This window comes from Plectrocnemia conspersa, unplaced genomic scaffold (assembly GCF_051122295.1).
Source record: "Plectrocnemia conspersa isolate PC_06_02 unplaced genomic scaffold, ASM5112229v1 ptg000010l, whole genome shotgun sequence".
In the NCBI taxonomy this organism is placed as follows: domain Eukaryota; kingdom Metazoa; phylum Arthropoda; class Insecta; order Trichoptera; family Polycentropodidae; genus Plectrocnemia; species Plectrocnemia conspersa.
This window is the reverse complement of record NW_028277174.1, coordinates 30,791,475-30,801,301: the sequence shown is the minus strand read 5'-3', so window position 1 is coordinate 30,801,301 and position 9,827 is coordinate 30,791,475. Positions and strand designations below refer to the sequence as shown.

The 9,827-nt window shown below is 26.9% G+C and overlaps 1 protein-coding gene across 2 annotated transcripts in view; it reads left to right on the top strand.

Annotated features, from left to right (window-relative positions):
* Window positions 1–672: 672 nt before the first annotated feature.
* Hr3 (nuclear hormone receptor 3 ROR-beta) overlaps window positions 673–9,827 on the top strand; it is a 138,298-nt gene continuing 129,143 nt past the window's right edge. Inside the window, exon 1 of one of the 2 annotated variants that reach the window (XM_088196070.1) lies at window positions 673–875. In XM_088196070.1, coding sequence (XP_088052196.1) covers window positions 857–875 — 19 coding nt within the window. In that variant the 5' untranslated portion in view covers window positions 673–856. The remainder of the gene's footprint in view (window positions 876–9,827) is intronic. The other variant, XM_088196067.1, reaches the window with a different exon arrangement.

The following is a 9,827-nucleotide window of genomic DNA, read 5'->3' as shown; positions in this document are numbered from 1 at the left end:
ACCCGTGAGATTAGGAAAATATAGGAAAACCTAATTTGTAATGATCAATTCGAATTATAGTTAATTTCATATGGGATTCAAAGTCATGGCTTTCAGCTAATGGTCATCAAATTATACCACTGGACTATCTGGTTATAGTTTAATACAATTCTTAAGATTATTTATAACAAAACTAACATCGATTTAATGCATTTAAAAGTAGACTAATAAAGTATCAAACAAAGTTTTTCTATGCTATTTTATATATAATATTACTAATTGTATGGTATGTTTTATCAAAAATAATGATATGAACTTCAGTAATCGTATAAATTCTATTTTTAATGCTATTATCTGTTATACAATTTTTTTTAAACCTGTTAAGTACTATCATTATTGATGTATTTTATAATATACAACAATATTTTCAAGCTCTTTATAAACTGCTCGAAACCATTTATGTTAAGCATGAATTTATACTAAATATGTTTTTCTTTTTGTTTCAGAAAATCCCCACCGTCCAAAAAAGTTAATTTTTTAATATTTTTATTAAACATAGAACATACATAATTTATTTTACACATATATAATATATAAAAATACAAACATAACATATACAAACACATACGAAGATTATTATTATTACATAAATATATTTTAAAGAAGAGATTTTTGAAATCATTATTATATAATATACAAAAAAAATTGCACAGTGCCTTGCATATACAATATTCATATATAAAAATACAATTACACTTATATAATTTATACCGACTATAAACACCTGGGAATACGAGTGACCTGTGACATCATTGGCCTTGAACCTGGAAAGAAGATGAAGAGTTGGGATTCTTGCTGACGAAAACCACGACACAAAATGCCGAGTACAATAAGAGGTGAGCGATATTATTATGCATATATTTTTTGCGTATTTTGGGTTCTCCTTTTTCGGCCCGGGGTCGACGCCCCAGCGCCGGGGGATGCTAATGAACTTTGCTCGCCCCCGAGCTCAGGGGTTGATTCCCTCTTTGTGGACCGACACGCCACATTTTCGCTTTCGTTCTATGTTTTTGGTCAGTTTTTAGATTTTTACATTGATAGTGATGCGATTAAAAAATCGACTGACAGGAGACGGTGGGGTTGTAAAACAATAAAAAAATGTCGCCCAACTCTAGTTAAACAGTTGATAAGGTTCACGAAATGCATTTTTACAGTGCACTTAAAAGTGTTTAGTCTTAGATAAAAAAATACTTTTTACCATGATTTTCCTGTATTATCTTTTTTTATTTATTTTTCTGATTCAAGTTGTTTTACTGCTATTTTTAATAGGTGTGCTCAACCTAACAATGTATAGAAAGTTTTAGTAATAAATTTCTCTATTTAAATATAGTTTAGTCACAATCAGCGAATATATTATAATATAATTGTTTAAAATCTTAGCATGAAGATGCTTTATATTTACATAAATTGTGAATGTATCATATTCTATTTTTAACTATTATAATTTGGCAAAAGTCTAGGTTTTTATAAGAAAAAATAGACATTTTCTTCACATTTAAAATTTTACAAATAAAATTATTAAGCATGGTTATTCATTAAATAGTTTTTATTTATTGCTATAGTTTTTAAATATCCGACACACTAATAAAAGGCTACTTTTATACGCGCCGGTTAAAAAACTAAGCAATTATCTCTATCAAGTTTTTAAAATTTGACAAAAATATATACATACATTTTTAGAATCAATAATTTTAAATATCATATTTTTTTAATAATATTCCACAAAAGGGATTTTATAATCAATAATTCTAGATTTTAATTAGAAAACAATCTAAAAACTGGGAAATATATATTATACATTTTTAAAAATTTTGATTACTTAAATAGTTTTTGTGTAAAAAAAAACACATTTTTCTAAGCAAATTTTTATGGATATAAAAATTATATGTACAAAATGTAATTTTATATATTATAATTAAAAATAACATCCTTAATAAGAAGCTACATTTAATTGCACAGTGTATAGTAAATGTATTTTTTTTTATTTTTCGAACTTTTAAAATTTAGAAAAAAGTCTAAATTTTTATAATAAAAAGGTTTTTTTTTTCACTTATTAAATTAAATACATAATTAAAATTAATTTAATATTTTTCAATAATAATTTATTAGGTAATGATTTAATTAAAATATCTAACACAATAAAATGTTTTTTAAATGCATCTGTAAATAAATTATACAATTTATACCCTTTGACAAAAATATAAACAAATATTTTAAGAAGATTTTTTTTAAATAAAATTAATGGAAAATGTAATAATGTAGTTAATTAAGGTTGTTATATTTAAACTAATTATGGGCTACTTTTAAAAGCACTGTTTAATAAATGTATCCTTTTATATTATATTTGAAACCACTAAAAATCTATATTTTATTTACTTAAAAAATTGTAAAACTACAATTAATAGACATTGTGATTAATTTAATGGTTTTTAATTACCGAAATATTTGAAATAATAAAAGTGGACTACTTTTCAATAAACATCCTTTTCTATTTTAATTTTATTTTTTTTTAATTCTGCAAATAACTTTTTTTTATGATTTTCATAAACAAAAAATCTATATACTAGTTACTGTGAAAATTGTATAAATAAAATGATTGCACATTGTGATTAATCACATAATTTAATAAAACGAAAAATTATATCGAAATATCTGATAAAATAACATGGGGCTACTTTTAATAGCACTATATTTTCAATATATTTTATTCTGTTTCAAATTGTCATAATTTAGAAACATTGAATTTATATTGTTTTAATGAACAACAATAAAATAGTTTACATTTATTATGAAATAGACGTAATAATATAATTGGGCTACTTTTAAATGCGCCGTTTAATAAATATTCAATATTGTTAATTAAATTTTTTTATGATGAATTTTTATTTACCAAAAATATTTTAAGTTGTACAAAAAAAATATACAATTTTGTGATTAAAATTAAGCTTGAAAAATGTAATAAAAATGTAGTTTATGTTTGTTATAAAATATAAGAGGCTACATTTAAATGCGCTGTTTATTAAATCCTATGACATTCAAATTTTTATTATTTGTTAAATTTCTAAATATTTTATTTTTCCCATATAAATATGCTAAAATTATAATAATTACAAAATTTTCAATACTAATAAGGCTGTTTTTTCTGAATTTTTACATATATTTGGTCTTTACGATGTTTGTAAAAAAAAGGTGGCTCATTTAAAAGTAGCCTCGATTAATCATTTTTAGTATTATATATAAATACACATTATCAAATTTGCTTTTATATGATATATTTACATTTATATATACAATTAATAGAGATATAAATTATATTACTATAATACTCACTCACTCGAGATTATAAGATCACGGGCTTATATGCAACTAGCGCTTTAATTGCATGTTTATTCAATTTTATATAATACAAAATTATAGTAAACTTATTTACATTTGTTTGTAATGATACACTTTGTATTTATGAAGTAGATTTTATTTTTCACCTTTTATATTTATTTAATAGCGGATTTATTCCGTTGATTTTGATGAAAGCGTGTTATTAATAATAGGGTATGATCTCAGTGACTATAATATGGCTTTTTTACGAGAAAAAGCACAAGAATAAAGAAATATCCTTATATTTTTCATAAAAAAATCACAGTAACATAATACATGAAAGATGAAAACAAACCCACGTGCATTTATACGGAAATCCTCTCCCAAAGGTGTTTCTCGTCGTTACGATCGATTTCCCGGAAATAATTCAACTTCCGATCTGCGCGTCTGAGGGGAGGTGACGAGAGGGGTTCGGAAGGCGGAAATCGGGGTCGAAGAACCCCCTCAAGGCCGTTCGTTGACTCCCTACGCGAACAAGGGTTGCGGTCATTCTAACTAGTCCGACGCTCCTTGGGGTCTTCGCCCTCAGTTGACGCTCCGAAATGGAAATTTCGAACTATCTCAAGTGTCGGTTTTAATTTTCCCTTTCTTGCGTATCTGAACCGAGAAATTTGGTTCGAATCTGGGTCAACTGATAACGACACGGTTCACTATTATTCAGTCACCATCCTGTTCCTGTGCGAATAATTGGCGTGTGCGTTACTCATATGCGATAAGTCGAAGATTGGTTGGTTGGTTTTTCAAAGAAAGTGATGGTTAAAATTGCCACGTATCTGACGCAAATAAGTTGTTAATGACATTAGAAGACTCTAGGTCAAGAACATTAGTGGCATTTTTGCCAAAGATGAATATATTACTATTAAACCTGGTTATGCGTGCATTATCCCACATTAATTGTTACAGCTCTTTGAAGTGATCATTGTGGCAAAATGGTTGAGAAGCGGTAGCTCATGTAAAACTGGGTATTAATAAGTTCAGATTTATTATTTAAGCTCGATTTTTACTCTTATTATAAATATATATTTTTGCTTTGGGAATTTCCCCGTCTCCCCCCATTCTTAGCAGGACCGGCCGTAATTAATTTTCTAAGCACGTCACATGTTATCCTCGTGACTTGTTGATTATCGCTAAAAGACTGAGAAAGTACGCGATCTGAGACGCGTCGCTTGGCACTCCATATGACTACTATTGAGGCTGACGTATTTTATTCACAGAAATGAACATAAATTTTGCTATTTGAATAATACTTGATTCTGGTCGAATTATATCTGGCCTTATATTATTTATTAAATAAATTTCTTTAAATTTTTCGACCCTAATTTGTTTTAAATCTATTGTAAGAAATATCTGATTAACAAGTCCTAATCTTCTGCAACAAGGCGTACTTCACTTTGCTGGGATCCCAGACATTGAAGCTATATTCAGGACGCTACGAATTAACAGTCAGTTATGTGCATACTTAATCCAAATTCTTGCTCGAAGTTCTCAACGGAATTATTTATTAGTACAACATTTCTACCTACAGCATAAGAGAGATTATTCGGGCAATGAAATGTAGAAAATGTAACACTATTTAGAATAGCTAGCTTCTTGTTAAAACAGCGAATCAATATTTGTGCGTGAAGCCTATTGTGGCCACGGAACAACACGGACGAAAACCGTGTTGATGGTCTACTAAAACCTGCCGACAAAGAGTATATCAAACAACAAAGCTTTCCATATACGTTTTTTATTTTTTTTATTGTCATTACCAAGGCCATGTTTGACCTTTGTAAAAACATCCTTCGCTATTATATTGTTAATAACATATGGTATTTTAATTAAATTATTTGCTAAAATGCTTTTAAGTATGTACTTTTGATTAAAAGACATTTCATAGTTTTGAGAATAACATCAGTCTCGAAATTATGTTTAGCATTGATAAGACATAATATATGGAATTACTTGGCATTAAAGTCAAAGGCATTTATATTAACTTTTCGTTATAATGGTTTGAAACATTTGTAATAATAACTAAATAAATATAGTATAATGTTAAAAAAACACAATTATTTCTATTTTTTTATGAATATGTAAAAAATAATAGAATTTAAAGACTAAATATTTTTATTGAATATCTGTTGACAAATAAATGTTAATATTTGTTATATCAATAGTTTTAAGTGTAAATTAGCTGACTTATTCACAAAAAGAAATAAAAGTGAGTTGTTACTTGTAATTTATTTGTTATTATTAAAAATATTAGAATTTAACATTTTTAATTTTTTTGTCAATATTTCATGAGCTGGTTTTTATTAAAAATTATTTTTGATTACATTAGATTTTCATGTCTAATGTATGTAGATACATTAGAACGGTAAAAGCAAAACGACATTTTAAAGTATGTTTTATCTAAATATAGATGTAGATAATTTGTCGAACATTTTATTTTTTAACCAAAATAAAAGCAAACCAATGAAAGCTTTATTAACTTAATAAATCGCTTAAAAAGTCTTTAAAGAAAACTAATATTACTTATTTTGTAACGAACACAAATGCTGTTATCAGTTACATATATAAAAAATATAAAAAACGCCTAAAGCTTAGGGATTTAGCACAAAATTTCTACTGAGAAATAACTGAGAATACCTTTTTTTATTGCTTATTATGTTATGATTGTAAAATAAAAAATTAAAGAAACACTGAAAGCTTTGTGACAAAAATAATTTTGCACAAAATTGTCACTAAAAAAATACTTTCAAATATTATAAAAGCTGTTAAAACTGAAAAACTCACTCAAAATTGCCTCTAAGACATAACTAAAGAAAATTATTTTTTGTGTTCAGCTTCACTTATACTTATTTACAAAATGACGCATTTTAAAGTATCCCAAAGAGAAAAATAATACATGAAAATGTCGAAAACCCCGGTTATTATTTATTTATATGTCAAGAGTTTATTCTTAAAGCAAAATAGCAAATATAAAATCTATTTATATTGGTGTCAATAAAATATTTTTGTAGTGAACCGTAAGATAGTATATTTTTATATATATGTAAACACTTATAGGAGTATAGTATAAATAATAAAAAAATGATAGACTTAGAAATATAAATAATAAAAACTGAGTCATATATAGGATTGCTAATTGTGAGATGAGTCATTTTTAGGTCAATGTAGCAATTATGGCTAAACCTGCCGAAATGGTCGCGAAAAATCCCCTTTTTAAATTTGCTCAATTATTTTTATATCCTTATCGCGAGGGTTGGTTTTAATCATATTGCCTTTGATAGAATCAAGGGGAAAGTAGTATGTAAGATAGCTTGGTTTCTAACCCAGGTATTTGCATAATTTAATGAGCATTTTGAAGGTTTATACAATATATGTACATATGTACTATATACGAAGATGCTAAGATAATAAAATTAGAACTGACAAACGAAATTACAAATTGCCTACTTCTATTTACAAGAAAAATATACAAAAAATGTTTTGGCGAGGACGATGATAAATATTTTCATTTATCAATAAAAAAGTAGTATTTGATTGATTGATGACACATTATTATATAAAATATTTGGCTAATCTTTTTTGAAAAATTATTGAATTAGACTAACTCTTAAATATGGTTATTATCACGTGCTTTTTATGTACATATACCATAATGACCTTCGATGAACTAGGAACTGTCCACCGATAAGAGGTCAGCCTAATTCTCATGGATGTATGTATGCAAAATAGTCTAATACCATATTCCGTATTTATATTGTAATACTACTTTTGCTTTCATTCAACACACAACATGGCCAGATATAGCTCCGGTGGTCAATCACCCACGGGCCGACTTCCCGGCCAAGTTTTTTGACCCTATGACGTCACGCGGCGCAGTCAATAAAGGGGTGGTATGGGGAGGTCCGTGACCTCCCGCGGGTCAAAACGTATAACACCTCCGAATTACGGGAGAGAAGTAACAACGTAACACATTCGGTGACCCCTCGATCGCAATCGAAAAATACCCCGTGAAAATAGCGTAAAATATCCGCTTCCGGTACACTTTAGCAGGGATTTATGTCGAATTTATGCGCAATTAGCGCTACTTTTTAATAATAAATATTAGTGTAAGTCATTAATTATGCTTTAATTTCAGTTAAAAGTAGTTTAAATACGATAACAAGCAATTCATTTTATATAATATATTTTACGATCGGAAAATTAGTGGTTCAAGACTTTGCTGAAAATTCGTTAAATAGTATTTTTTTATTTCATGAATAAGTAGCTAATATATTTATATAAAATATATAAATGCTTTTTTAATCATATGTACATTACATAATATTTGTTTCAAAATTAATTTAATTATCCAAAGATCCAACCATTAATAATTAACAACTTTCAATTTTCACCGCTAGATGTCTATAACAAATTTCGTTAAATATTTTCTTTTTCCTTTCGCGTCAAACAAAGAAATTCTACGTTAATATCATTCAAAAAATAAATATTAAATAACAACTGTTTCGTAATCCAAAGAACGATGAAAAGTTTTTGTTTTGTATTCAAATAAATGTCTTTGTAACAAACAAAGATTTATCAAAAGATATTGATTGTCTTTATATTGAGCTTAATATTTAATATTTTGACTTATGAATTCAATCGCATTGAAAAGCTCTTCCAGAACCGCTTTTAAAGCATAATTTCGCGCTCCACCCCACCAGTCCATTAATCACTACTCCCTTTTTCCCATAGGCATAATGAACGCTTTTTAAAGGTTATACGTGGTTGTGTAATGCATATTATAATATGCAAATAGAAATACTATTTTTTATGTAGTAGTTGTTTGTAATTAGTCATTGGTTTATCATTTAAAGATTAAAAAAGAGAATTATAAATAATTATTAAAAAAATATAAATTACTTTTTACAAATAGTAATAATAAAAACCACTATTCTGTTACTTTATTTACTAAACTCAAATATTTAATTTATATATAACTATATATTTTTTGCCCTGTAATTTGCGGTTTATTAAAATTATATTTGGCAACAAAAATATTGACACAAAAATTTACATGTATGTATATAAATAGCTGTACAAATAGTAATCGTTTATTTATGTCTGATATTTTGCAAAATTAATCATTTTCCTCTGGCAAAAAATCAATTTCGTTACTGTTTTTCCTGATGTATCATATTAAGCTATAATGTAAAGTATGTTTAAAGTAAACTTTGTTATGAAAATTCCTCAGTTATATTTATTTTAAAATAGTCGCTTAGTTTTTACGACTACGTATATTATTTTAAAACACTAATGCAATAACTAAAATAGTATGAATTTAAAAGCTTGTTTTAAGATTTTTTTTGTAATCATTTTGTAGTTATACCAATATTTTGCTGAGCTCTTAATCTAATTATTGAGACATTTAAACATGCATTTTTATATTTCGCTATCGTAGAATGTGTTTTGTAAATAAAAGTTTTTTTATATAGAAAATTAATATTTTTCTGAACTAGTAATTAGGACGAGTCTTCCTAATTTGTATAATATTTTTAGCAAACCTGAAGATTTTATTTCATGAATTGAATTAATTTATAAACATTATTTTCTAATAGAGTATAAATAAACAGTAGGTATTTTTCAAACAAATGTTTAAAAAAAATCTATAAGAATCTACTTTCAAACGTTTATTTATATTGCCTATATAATTATTATTTAAAAAAAGGTATTTAGAATATTTTAGTTTCTAGAGAGCAAAGAAAATCTACATTATTTTCGTCGACATCTGAGAATTTTCTCAGTAGTCTGCACTATGTTATTTTAGATACGTAAGAATCCTATTATTATTCAAAATTAGTTTACTGTTGCATAATACTTCTTAAGATTGACACTGTAGTATGTTATATAACACATTAGTTGTTTTTAAAATTAATTGTTTAAAAATATTATAAAAAATAGCTTATTATTTTCGTTTCGGGTCACGCGGAAACCGCGTCAATTCAATTCTTTGCGTGTTTGCGGGCGACGCGTATTCCGCGTCATTCGTTGTACGAAACTTGCCTTCGCAAAAAACCTTCGACGTATGTGATAAATACACTATTAAATTCATATAATATGAGCATTAGTAGTTACACCCTCGACTTTCAATCACAATTTTTTTAATGAATTCTTACGTATTATTTGAGAGTTTTATTAGTTCTCACAGATGGCGTTAAATATATTTGTATGATTATTTAGATTTTTTTGTGTCATAAGTCGCATTTTTAAACAAAGAACTCTTCTATGCAGCTTCGCAGCTGTAGCTGCGGAATATAAAGTTTTAGATGCTTTTATGGCTATGTTGAATTATCGCTGCGGCCCTCAAAGTCATTGCAAATGCAGTGTAGAACACCATGTAAGATTCACATAAAAGAGCAAAAGGGTCTCTTAGAGATTATTTTAAT